The sequence below is a fragment of the Canis aureus genome, chromosome 19 (genome assembly GCF_053574225.1).
Source record: "Canis aureus isolate CA01 chromosome 19, VMU_Caureus_v.1.0, whole genome shotgun sequence".
Classification (NCBI taxonomy): domain Eukaryota; kingdom Metazoa; phylum Chordata; class Mammalia; order Carnivora; family Canidae; genus Canis; species Canis aureus.
Window position 1 is genome coordinate 28,405,020 of NC_135629.1, and position 13,639 is coordinate 28,418,658.

General features: G+C 44.1%; 1 protein-coding gene across 7 annotated transcripts in view; it reads right to left on the bottom strand.

Moving 5' to 3' along the window:
• Nucleotides 1-13,639, bottom strand: part of ATXN7 (ataxin 7) — a 139,717-nt gene that overhangs the window by 89,579 nt on the left and 36,499 nt on the right. For 6 of the 7 annotated variants that reach the window (XM_077858217.1, XM_077858211.1, XM_077858215.1 and 3 more), the window contains exons 3-4: nucleotides 2,474-2,809; nucleotides 2,209-2,277 (exon numbers count right to left, since the gene is read on the bottom strand). In XM_077858217.1, coding sequence (XP_077714343.1) covers nucleotides 2,209-2,277; nucleotides 2,474-2,798 — 394 coding nt within the window. In that variant the 5' untranslated portion in view covers nucleotides 2,799-2,809. Of the gene's footprint in view, nucleotides 1-2,208; nucleotides 2,278-2,473; nucleotides 2,810-3,213; nucleotides 3,353-13,639 lie in introns of those variants that run through there. The other variant, XM_077858216.1, reaches the window with a different exon arrangement.

Consider the following 13,639-nt stretch of genomic DNA (forward strand, 5'->3'; position numbering starts at 1 on the left):
TCTGTGACTATCATAAATAAATAAAAATTCAAAAAAAAAAAAAAAACTGACTGAATTAAAAACTTCAGTCTCAAAACACCAAGGTAGGGGATCCCTGGGTGGCGCAGTGGTTTGGCGCCTGCCTTTGGCCCAGGGCGTGATCCTGGAGACCCGGGATCGAATCCCACATCGGGCTCCCGGTGCATGGAGCCTGCTTCTCCCTCTGCCTATGTCTCTGTCTCTCTCTCTCACTGTGTGCCTATCATAAATAAATAAAAAAAATAAATTAAAAAAAAAAAAAAAAAACAACACCAAGGTAGAATTTCGGCCATCCTGTCCCATTCAGCATCCTCTGAGTAGTTAGAAGAGCTTTTAAAACACAGCACCTTTAATAATCACTAATCATTTGATAGGTCAGATGCACACACAACCAACTCTTATGACCCCATTTTGCCTCAAGAAGATAGTCAAGAGGTCTTAGATCCTCATGGTAAAACCTGCTGAAAATTACATATATGGCCAAAACTGGGTTCAGGCCACTAAATTTGGTTGGGTCTCACACCAGACCAAGTTGCCCAGTGAAACACGAATGTACTTACTCATCCTCTATTGGGGAATTACCAATAATTAGCACGCTGTTTTCACACAGATTTAGAAACCCTTTATGGGAAATGTATCCACACCCAAAAGAATAAAAACTAAGAACAGGAGTGGGTCAGGTCCTCTAATGCTCTACTCCAACTGCTTCCTATGAGAGTTGCCACCTAGTGATTTTAATTTTTTAAGCCCAGGCGGACTGCCAACTCAACACTAAAACCGGACTAACAACTGATTTTTCCTATTGCAACATCACCAGCAAGTCCTTTGCTTTCCCTCTCTTTCCTTCGCAAACACCTATTCTCATTTTCAAAATCAACTAATTTGCTCTATAATCTGTTCCAATTGGAAGCTCTCACAGAGCTGCCACTGGTATTACTCTTCCTCCCAGTGCCAAGAGGCCAACAAGAGGCCAGTTCAAAACACCAAAACAGCAAACGTGAAAAAAAAAAAAAAAAGAGAGGCCCTAAAAACAAGAAGTAAATATGGAGACAGTAACAAAGGGCCAACTCTGGACTTTAAAACGTTCAGCTCGCCAAAAATTCTACCTATTCTTGGGTGCTGGACAGTAACTGCCAAAGTAGATGGCTACACATGAGGAATGAAATTGCATTGGGGAATAGAAACTCAGTATTTTGGATACCAAATCTCATGTAAGGCCTTGTCCTTACTGCCACTGAAAGAGCAACTTAAACTGAACCTAAAATCGATTGGCCTCCAGAAATCCTTTGTGACCACAGTGTGCCCAGGCCTGGCACAGGCATTAGACAGCAAAGTTGACTATTCAGGGAAAAATAAAATCGGGAAGGGGAGTGGAGGGGACGGGGGGGGGGGGGGGGGGGGGGGGGGGGAGGGGGGAAGGAAGTCGGCCCGTTCCTAGATACCTGACCTCTCATTTGGAGACACACCTTCAGCTACAAATATTTTCCTAAGCATCCTTCCCTAAGTATCAAACAGTTTTATTAAAAACTGACCAATAATTAAGATCTAGGGTTTCACTAACTATGGACACTAAAGGCTCGTTTCACCATATAGAATTCTGGACTTTTTCCTGCCCTCATCTTGGCCGCTCACACGTACATAAAGTCTGACCAATTCCTCAGTTGTGATGATCCTTCTGTGGCATCCTAAACTCTGTAGCTTAAATCCCATGGAAATAAGGCTGCACAGATAACGTGTTATCTTTTCTAAGGTTTGCAACCAGTTTTGATTGCCAGCAGACAACAACTGGTGGAAAGATTTCCTTTCCAGAGACCCCGAAAGCATTCGTGGACACGCTTTCCAAAGCTTGAGAATTACTTTCTCCACTTGTGTTTCTCAGGAAGAGGGTCAGACCAGAAGGGATTTGGGTTAAACTCACCGCCCGTCCCCAAAGCTTATCATTGAGCAAGGCGGCTCAGGCTGCACCACGCCAGGCCTCGACAGAAGGGTTCCGGGACGCTCCCCATTACAGGAAGCCCTGGAAACCAGATTTTCCAAACGTTCCGCTCTCCCCCTCTTCCTCCTCGGACAGCAGCATCCTCGCGAGGGTGCGGGGCGGGTAAGGTGGGACAGAAATCCCCCACCCTGGTGAGGCCGGCTAGTAAAGTTCCTCAAGGTTTTGCAGGAACTCCAAAGGGGGGCTGGACTCACCTTCGCGACAGAGCCCCATGACTTCGCGGTTTTTCCCAAACTCCTTGAAACTTTCGTCCAATTCCGTCCCTAGGAGACACACACACACAGGGGGAGGGAGAGGCAGGTCAGTGCCGGAGTGTGACGCACGCGCACGCACGCACGGAGTAGGTGCGGGCACCTCCGCGCACCCCAACCGGGCGGCAGCATCCCTGACCCCGGGGGAGGGGGCGGGTCGCAGCGGGGGCACGGGGGACCTGGGGAGGGGGCGCGCGCGGACACTCACCGTCCTTCCCGGGAAGTTTGGAAGCCTCGACCCACAGATTCCACGACTGTCCCAGCATCGCTTCTGGGCTGGGCAGGGGCCTGCGCTCCCCGACGGTCGCCATTGCGGCGGCGGCCGAGGTGGAGGCGGCGCCGGGGCCGCCGTCCTCCGGCCGGAGGCGCCGCGGCGGCGGCGGCGGCGGCGGCGGCGGCTGCCGCTGGGGCTGGGAAGGCGGCTGCTGCTGCTGCTGCTGCTGCTGCCGGGCGGCCGCCGCCGCTGCTCCGCCCGCTGCCGCCGCCGCTCGGCGCGGCTCCCCCCTGACGTCATCCACGGCCCGCTCCGACATTCTTTCCGCTCCTACAATGTAACAAAAAAGGGGGAAAAGAGTCGCGCGGGGGCCGCTTTTAAGGAGGCGCCGGGGAGTTCCGGCGGCGTGCGCGGCCCGCAGGCCGGGTGGGGCGCGCTGACAGCGCCCCCCGGCCGCCCGGCCCTCCCAGCCCTCGCAGCCCGCCCCCTCCGGGCCACCCCCCGCCCCGGGCGCAAAGTCCGCGGCCCGGCTCGCTTTCGCTTTCGACTCCCGCGGCCCTCGGGGGAGGGGACGGGCCGCCGGCCGCCCGCCCGCCCGCCCGCCACCGCGGCGCAGGGTCCCCCGCCCGCCCCTGCCGCCGAGAGCCGCACGCAGGCCGGCGCCCCGCGCTGCCCCCGCCACGGCTGCCCGCGCCGCGAAGGCCGCGGACGCTCCCCGGCCCTCGGCTGCCCACCCTGAGGCCGCTCGCATCCCCGGGCCGGGCCGGCGGCCCCGCTCCTTCCTTCCGTCCGCGCGTCCGTCCGAGCGGCGGCGCCCGGCCGGCTCCCTTAAGCAGAGGCGCCTCCCGCCGCCTCCTCCCCCTCGCCGGTCCCTCCCTCTGCTCGCTCCGGCGAAGTTTGCACGTCAAGCCCCCGGAGCGGAGCCAGGGCCAAGTCGGAAACGCAGCCGCCTATGGAGCAGCCGGCCGGCGGGCCGCGGGCCCCGGGCCCCGCCGAGCGCAGTCGCCGTCGGGCCCTCCCGCCCCGGGGCTCGGGTTCGGGTTCGGGTTCGGGCCGGGGCCGCAGGGGCCGGGGGCGCAGGGGGCGCAGGGGGCGCAGGGGCCGGGGCCGGGAGCGCTCGGCTCTCGGCTCCGCGCTCCCCGCTCCCCGCTCCCCGCTCGCGGGCGGCCGCGCAGCTGTCAAGAGCATGAATGGCCAAGCCGCCGCCTAACGTAGGAAACCACCGGCCGGCGAGGAAACGCGGCCCAGGTGCCGGCCCAGGTGTCAGCCCGAAGCCCGGTGTTCGCCCGAGGCCCACCACTAGAGGTCACAGCGTGCGCCCTGGGAACTTGAACTTCTCGTCTAGCAAAGAGACCATGAAATCTGTGTAAGATGGAGAGAGGCGGAGGCGAATTTTGGAGACACGACCCGAAATTTCTCTACTTGCCCTTCCACTGCTTCTAGAAGTGATTTGTTCGCCCCGGGAAACAGCAACAACAATCTTGACATTTTAAAATCGGACTTTTTTTTTTTTTTTTTAATCGGACTCCTTTTTAATTCAAGTTCTTAGTCCCTCCCTCTTTATGGTTGCCTTTGCTTGGACAGGGCGCGAACCCAGGGCTTAGGGAATATACAGCATTCCTAGAAAATGTGTTTATAAGATAGTGTTTTGTCACATTTTGTACTAAACACTTGTCCACAAAATTTAGCCCCCCTTCCCAATACATACACACACACAGGATGCAAAGCTTTTGCTTAAGTGATAGGTAAAGATAGCAAAATAACAGGCTACTTAATGAACTGAAGTATGTGAAGTACTTGAAACAGAGGCAGACCACACCAACCACCTTCAAGAAGTACCGTGTTGTTTCAAACTGACATGAGAATCTGAAGCCTGACACAGAAACAAGGATTTTTTTTTTTAAGATTTTATTTATTTATTCATGACAGACATACAGAGAGGGAGAGAGAGAGGCAGAAACACAGGCAGAGGGAGAAGCAGGCTCCATGCAGGGAGCCCAACATGGGACTTGATCCTAGGTCTCCAGGATCCGGCCATGCGCTGAAGGCCGCGCTAAACCGCTGAGCCACCTGGGCTGCCCAGAAACAAGGATTTTAATCATGTTTCACATGGCAATAATATCAGCACTCTTGTGGCACATGTGTCATAATTGTTTGCTTACAGGTGCTTTCTCTAGGTGGAGAGGAAGAGGGTTTCATGTTTTTTATCTCGAACATCTGGCATGATAGAAGTGGCCAACTTCTCTGCTAAATAAACAAAGTCCAACTTGCAGAAACAAAAATATTTAAGTCAAAGTAAAAATTAAGAAGGAGATGTTATTGCAACCTAAACTTAATGCAGGGCTCCCATAAGAAAGGGTTTAAGTTGAAATTTTACAAGATTTAAAAATACACACATACACACACACACATTTATTTTTAAAAAGATTTAGAAATAACTGTGTAAAATTTTTCCTGGATTGCATGCAAATATAAATTCCAAAAAGTGAAATTATGCATGCTTCCTGTCCTTAACTAAGTAGTAGTAAAAACAGGGGTGTCTGGGTGGCTCAGTTCATTGAGTGTCCGACTCTTGATTTCCGCTCATGTCGTGGTCTCAAGGGTCCTGGGATCCAGCCCGAGTGGGACTATGTGTTAAATGTGGAGTCAACTTGAGTTTCTTCCTCTCCCTCTGCCTGCAGTCACACACTCTTCTATCAATAAAAATAAAATCTTGGGCAGTCCTGGTGGCCCAGCAGTTTAGCGCTGCCTTCAGTCCAGGGCCTGATCCTGGAGACCCGGGATAGAGTCCCACGTTGGGCTCCCTGCATGGAGCCTGCTTCTCCCTCTGCCTGTGTCTCTGCCTCTCTGTGTGTCTGTCATGAATGGATAGATAGAATCTTTAAAAATAAATAAATAAATAATAAAATAAAATATTTTTTTAAAGCAATAAAAACAAAGCAACCAAAAATGGTGGAAATTACTGAAAGGATAAAAAATCATTTCTAAGGCTTTGACTTCCTACATGAGTTGTCACTGAGAAAAACAAATGGGCAAAATACAGAAGTCCTTTGATATTAACAGGGCTCCTCTTTTTTTTTTTATGGTTTTATTTATTTATTCATGAGAGACACAGAGAGAGAGAGAGAGGCAGAGACACAGGCAGAGGGAGAAGCAGGCTCCACGCAGGAAGCCCAATGTGGGACTTGATCCTGAGACTCCAGGATCATGCCCTGAGCCAAAGGCAGACACTCAACCGTTAAGCTACCCAGGCGTCCCAAGGGTTTCTGACTCTTAAGATAGGCCTCCAATATTGGAAGAGAAGTCCCCAGTACACTTTGAATTTTTCATTCATCTCAAATCACTGAAAAGTTTGTAAAATTACATTAAAATGTCCAATTTCTCTGTTTTCCTAGATTAAAGTGCAGTTTATTACTTTGAATTTTGTAATTCAATATTTAAGATAAATGAAAATTTGAATTTTAATGTCACTTGGAACTGCCATTACAAAAACAACTTAGAGCAACCCAGCTATATAGACACAAAAGGGAGCTTGCCTGTTGAGTACAGCCCTTCTGATCTCTGAGAGAACACTGTGAGAACGAAAATAAGGGGAAGAATGGCAAACATGAAGTACAGACTCACTTCCCCAAGACACTGCTTGATTTCCCTCTTTTTACATGTGAAAATCCTTCAAGATTCATTAATATAACCTCTAGCCAATGGGCTCAATATGGCACTTCATAATACTTCAACTTCTGTCTTTAGTGATGCTCAATACTTTTTTTTTTTGAGTGGTTTAATAAAGAAAACACAACAGGGCATTAACTGTAAAATACTAAGTATCCTCTTAGCATTACAATAGTTATTAAGGAAACTATTACTAAAAAAAAAAAAAAGAGAAACTGTTACTAATAACAACTATCAGTTATTGAGTACCTACTAGATGCCAAGCACTCCCAGAGGTACCTTATTGCATTATCTCAATTAGTATTCAAGATTGTATAAGGTAGAAGTTGTATTACTTGCAACTTACAAATAAGAACAGTGAAGGAGGGCTCTGGAAGCTAGGTGCTATGAATTCTTTCTGGATCCATATACTGGCTCTTCCACTTACAAGCTGTGTAACCAGAACAAATGACATAACCTATCTGCACTTCAGTTTCCTAATATGTAAAATGGAAATAAAGCCAGGCTTCTTCTGAGGAAAAGATCCATAGGAAGCACTTGGTACAAAGCATAACACAAAATAAATATTATACCTAAGTGTCTTATATCAAACTAAGCAATCCAGATCAATTCTTATCTGTGAAATTTATTTAAAGTTGAAGATGTGGGAACCAAAAGAATAACAGGCAACTCCTGGCATCTCCCCACCAATTCTATTCTGCTGCAGCCAATACGTTTTACTACACTTTCTTCACCCATAAGTTAGTTCTAAATCCTTCCAGATTCTGATATCCATGGTTGGTCTGGGTTTCCCAATAGTTCAACTGAGTCCCCAACAAAACTCAAAACTGGTAAGCTGAGAACATACACTGTTCTGATATGCAAATTTGGGCAACATTTTCCAAGTACTCCTCATCAACAGGGCACAGTCTATAAAAAAAAGAGTACAGCAGAAACAAATATTTTCCCTACCAGGTCATAATAAAAAAACAAAACAAAAAAACAAACCTGAAGACTTCCTACCTAAATACCCCTCCTCTATATTCCAAAAACATAAAAAGAAAATTACCAATACAATTTGCATTCATTTCATATAATTATTTTAATACAGTAGTGTCCCTTGTATGCTATCAATCAGTATTCCTGCCAGTGTACTGATGATGTCTTACAGCTCTGCGGATCTTCAATATCCATCTGCACAGATAAATGATATGTTTCATAAGGTTTGAGTAATGAGGACACTTCCTGATTGCCTAACACATACCTGGCACTCTGATAGCACAAGGTAAACACAACATAGCAATTTTGCTGAAGACATGAGAGTAAGAAGTAGGGGGAAAAATTTAATTCATCAGGATGCTCGTATGCAAAACGCTGTCACCACCAATTAGACTGTATGTGGCTTAAGAACTAGGCCGTCAGAAGTGAAAGGCTGCCAAATTCTGAGCATTTCATCCCTTCCAGGGATGCATTTAAAATATGGCCTTACTTCACCATCCAAATTTAGGGATGTTCCCAGTAGGTGCCAAGGGTAACAAGGTCTCTCTTTACAAAAAGTATTCTTTGCACAGCAGATTCACTTGTAAAATGCTTTGTTCAAAGGCCAAAGGCATCAATAAGTGAACAAAAAAAAAAAAAAAAGTTGATCTTTTCCAGTCTTTAAATTCAGTTTAACGTAAAATGGCTGAAACTGTCCAAAATTTCTAAGATGTAAGACCCTACACAACCAGACTCTGTATTTGGAAAACAAAACAAAACAAAAAGCCCACTGGTCCCACTACAACATTTTAATAAACTTGAAAACCAGTAACTACAGTATATTTATCTGTGCAAATTACAGGGTTGGTAACAGAGATTCTCCATTATCAACCCCAAAGGACTGCAGTTATTTGAGTAACAAGAAACTCAGATCCCCTGAATTAGAAATATGTTGGCTTTGGTCTATTTCTCCTAAAATTGGCTGAGCCTTTATTCATTTCCTCTCTCCCTCCTCTGACCACACCTCTCTCTCTCCCTCTTTCTTCTCTAAAGCCAGGGCTCTGCTCTCTTCTGCATGTGGGGCTGGCAGGCAAGGACCCTTTAACCATGCTCCCTCTAGTGAAATACTTAGAGCCTGTCATGAATACTTCTATTCCAGCAGGGGGAGAATAGTGGAAGGAAGAAATTGAATTCAGCTCAGTGTCTGGCATTACTGACAATTAAGTACAAAATCAGAAATAATAAGGATAGCCACAAAGGTTTGGAAACTTAAAGAGGAAGGTAATACACTTTTTAAAGATTTAACCTGTACACATATTCATTCTACAAGCTGTGTCCATTGCTAAAAAGTTCAAAATTTTGAATGTTTTTGTTTTCTTAATCATATGCATAAGTTACAGACAAGTTCTCCCAAAGAAACATTCACCAGTAATAGCAAACTGTTTGGAGGAAGAAACGATTTAAAAATACAAAATAGGGGATCCCTGGGTGGCTCAGCGATTTAGCACCTGCCTTTGGCCCGGGGCACGATCCTGGAGTCCCAGGATCGAGTCCCATGTTGGGCTCCCGGCTTGGAGCCTGCTTCTCCCTCCTCCTGTGTCTCTGCCTCTCTCTCTCTTCTCTCTATGTCTATCATAAATAAATAAATAAATAAATAAATAAATAAATAAATAAATAAATAAATCTATCTTTTAAAAAAAGACATAACCCAATTTATATAAAAATAAATAAATAAATACATACATACATACAAAATAATAGGGGCACCTGGGTGGCTCAGTAAGTTAAGTATCTGCCTTCAGTTCAGGTCGTGGTCCCCGGTCCTGAGATCAGCCCCATGTCAGACTCTCTGCTCATCAGGGAGTCTGTTCCTCCCTCTCCCTCTGCCCCTGCTTGTGCTGTCTCTCACTTATAATAAATAAAATCTTTAAAACACACACACACACACACACACACACACACACAAAAAAAAAAAAAAACAGTAAGTCTTAACTTTAAACTGACTAAAGACCAACTGTTTCTAGGGATTTAATACTGGCCTGTAATTTTAAACTTGATTGAAAAATCTTCATTTAGAGCCTTTAAATGGTTTTAAAAAGAGAGAGAGAAAGAAAAGAATAAAAAGTTATGGGAAAAAAAATGAAAAGTCAGACCAGCATTTAGCTATAAAAAGAGGCTGACTATATAGTTAAAGCTCTAGTGCACTGCTTCAGATGCAATAAAATGCAAAGATTAAACAAACTTTTAAAAATAGTTTCCTGGGCAGCCCCAGTGGCGCAGCGGTTTAGCGCCGCCTGCAGCCCGGGGTGTGATCCTAGAGACCCGGGATGGAGTCCCATGTCGGGCTCCCTGCGTGGTGCCTGCTTCTCCCTCTGCCTGTGTCTCTGCCTCTCTCTCTCTAGCTGTGTCTCTATGAATAAATAAATAAAATCTTTAAAAAATAAAAAAATAAAAAAATAAAAATAGTTTCCTAAGTCTTCTTTGTACTGATACAGTTTTCACTGAAGTGACTGTAAATACCACCACATTACAGGCCCAGCAGTTAAGAACATGAGTTCTAGAGCTGATATGCCCAGGTTAACTAAATCCCTGTGCTACCTCTTACTAGCTGTGTAACTCTGGGTAAGCTATTTAACCTCTCTGTACCTGTTCCCTCATCTATAAAATCTGTAAAACAGGAGTATCCACCTTATGAGGACTATTAGGAAATCTCATAGTGCAAAAGCACCCTGTTAGCGTTAGCGATTCTTATTAATACTGTGTCTGTCATACAGAAAGCCCCAATTTTCATCTATTCATGCTATACTATCAGGTCAGTCTTGCAGAATGAAGAAATGCTTTAGTTATGTCAGTCCTCGCTCTGACAGTTTCAGGGGCTCCCCACCAACAACAAAATTCAATCAAAACTTCTAGCACTCAAGGTCCTCTAAAGTTGGTTGCATCTCACCATGTCTACAGTGTTCCCTCCAACAGGTACTCTACAGTCCAGCCAAAATGATCAATCTATAGCTTCAAACATGCTCCAGCACCCAAGCTTTGTTCAGAGAGGTCCTATTTATATTACTTTGCCTCCCTTGGCTTAAATCCTACTATTCAATCAAGTCCCTACTCAAACTCCCATTTCTTTAACAAAATCTTTCCTGATCCCTCACACTAAGCAAATGAGAACTCCTCTCCATCTCCAAATCACAGGACTTCATGGACTAGGGGGTTCAGAGTACATGCTCTGAAATCAAGGTGGCAATGAAATCTATGCATGGTCTTCCCAGGGATCAAATGTCTGCATTCCCAACATAAGGGTGTCATGGGAGCTCAGACCCTACCTACCCACAGACTGCAGATGTGTGGTGACTGGTTCCCAAAGCTAGGCAGCAAAATGCCTTGAGGCTGAACTCTAAGGCTAACAGAGCAGGTGTGTTAGTACAAGAAGGAAAGTACAACAACTCTTTCTTTCCCCTCTCCTCAGCAAAGTTCCAGCTCTGAGCAGAGCCCTAGATCCCACAAATACCACCCCCCCTGACTTTTCCCCATTCTTTGTATGCACCCTGAACCCATAGCCATTTGGGTCTGTATTGCTTCCCAAAGGACTGCTCCACAAAGACTTTCATCCCCTGTCTACCTCCAAAATAAAACATTCCTTTTCTTGGTGGACATAAATGGCATGCAGATTAACTATTTTTCACTAAACATGTAAAGGAATGAATATAGTTTTCTGTTTTCAACAATATGTTTTAATCCTAACATATTCTCTCATATAGAAGGGGAGACCTTAACCCAGATGACTTTCTAGATGTAATGGTTCCTAAACCATTCTTCCTAGAAACACACAACTACTGCATCTCTAAGGCCATTTTGATATTAAATGCCACAATCTATGAAAGAAGGCAAAGTTTCTGACATTTTAATCTATTTAACCTATTTTAACCCTTCTTTTGATCAATATAAAACCCGCAGGACTCTTCTCCACTTTCTACCACAGCCTCCTCCCCACCAAACTGCTCTAAGTAAAGGAACTCCAGGAGCAGAAAAAAACAAAATTGCTACTGGTGAGAAATCTACCTTTCCTACTTTCCAGAGCCTCCTGCCTCTCTCCACTTTAGAAAACAGGTATTTTCACAAAACATCGGGATATTTCCACATGGTTTCTGTGAGGACTGGAAACAGAGCACCAATCACATGTAAGTGGTTAGTAAGCTAGAATCTGACTTATCAGGTATTTCTTAAAAACAGAGCCAAATAAGTAAATTGGGCTTCACCCAAACCATTAAATCTTTGTGCTTCAAAGAACACCTTCAAGAAGGTAAAAAGATAACCCACAGGGAAAAAGTTTTTGCAAATCACTTATCTAATACGAGACTTGTACCCAGAATATATAAAGAACTCTTGGGCAGCCTGGGTGGCTCAGCAGTTTAGCGCTGCCTTTGGCCCAGGGCATGATCCTGGAGACCCGGGATTGAGTCCTATGTCAGGCTCCCTGCATGGAGCCTGCTTCTCCCTCTGCCTGTGTCTCTGCCTCTCTCTCTCTCTCTCTCTCTCTCTCACACACATTCTCTCTGTCTCTCATGAATAAATAAATAAAATCTTAAAAAAAAAAAAAAAGAACTCTTGCAACTCAAGAAAAAAAGGAAGGGGAGCAAATAATTCAATTTTTAAAATTGGTGAAGAATCTCAACAGACATTTGTCCAAAAAGATAACATAAATAACCAACAAACAAATGAAAAGATATCCAATATCATTTATCATTAGAGAAATACATATAAAATCCACAATGTGATACCAATTCCCAATCATTAGGATGTTGATTATCAAAACAAAACAGAAAATAACAAGCCTTGGCAAAGATATGGGAAAATTGGAATTCCTGTACATTGCTGGTAGGACCGTAAAATGGTACAATCCACATTGAAAACAGTCTGACAGTGCCTCAGACTTACAATAAGATTCTATAATTCTACTTCTAGGTATACTCAAAAGATCTAAAGCAGGGACTCAGAGATTTGTCCATCAATGTTCATAACAGCTTTACTTACAACAGCAAAAAGATAGAAGCAATCCAAGTGCCCATCAACTGACAAATAAAATTGTACACATCCACACAATGGACTATTATTCAGCAATTAAAAGGAGTAAAGTACTGATACCCTACAACATGGATGTGTCTCAAAACCAAGCTAAGTAAAAGAAGCCAGATGAAAAGGCCACATATAATATGATTCCATTTATATAAAATATTCACAATAGGCAAATCTGTAGAAACAGAAAACAAATGAGTGGCTCTCAGGACCAAAGGGTCCTGAGTAGTACTACTTAATGGAAACAGGGTTCTCCTTTGGGAGTGATGAAAATATTTAGACCTAGAAAGGTGGCAGTTATATAACATTATGAATATATTAAAAACTATTAAATGGGTAAATCTGTGGTATTTGATTCATATTTCAATAAGATTTTTTTTTTGTGGGGGGGGGGGAACGCCTGGTTGGCTCAGTTAAGTGTCTGCCTTCAGCTTACATCATGATCACTGGATCCTGGGATCAAGTCCTTGCTCAGCAGGGAGTCTGCTTTTCCCTCTACCTCAGTCCCTTCCCCTGCTCATGTTCTCTCGCGAACACACACACACTCTCTCTCTCAAATAGTCTTTTTAAAAATATTTAAAAAAAAAAAAAAAAAGCCAGCATTAAACTTGGAAAATTTCACACAAAATTCCAGATTGACTGCTGAGAAATCTCTATGATCTCACATCATTGGCCACAGGTTCCCTCAGCACAACCATCAGTGGGAGCTAAAACTTGTCCTGGAGCCCATCTCTGCCACTGCCTAATTCTGGACCTTAACAGGACAGGTTTTGTCTCTGCCTCAGTTAGCTCCTCTGTAAAAGGAGGATTGTAACAGTATCTACATTTCCTCTCTGCAGTATCATAACAGTATCCTACCTTATCAAGTGTTATAAGGAGTCAGTTTTATGTAATATGCTTAGAACAGCACTTGTCACATAACTGTAACACTTAACTCATTAAGTGTTAGCTATTTTATATTTTGTGATACCTCATCCTTTTTATAATATAAATAGCATTTGCTTTTCATTTTTTGTTTTTACAAATCAAAGTATAGCATATAATGTAGCAGTCCAAAAGAAATGGAAAGACAGTTGTAAAATTTTTTAAAAGCAATATACAAAATACTGTCCACAATATGTGCTTATTTTTGTGTAACAGTAATAATGATGAGGATGACAAGTCTATACATAGAAAACAGTCTAGATAACTCTGGACTTATGGGGAACAAGGAAGGAAAGAATGTAATTAAAGGGACTTTTTATTAACATACATATTTATATAATGTTTCGATCATTCCAGTTTTATTAGAATATAATTAACATAACATTATGTAAGTTTAAGATGTACATATTTTGACATACTTATTGCAAAATGATTGCCACAAAAAGGTTAGCTGACACATTCCATCCCCTCACATAGGTACCTTAATTTTTTTAACAACAACCTTTTATAAGATCAGGAACTATAATATGGATATTA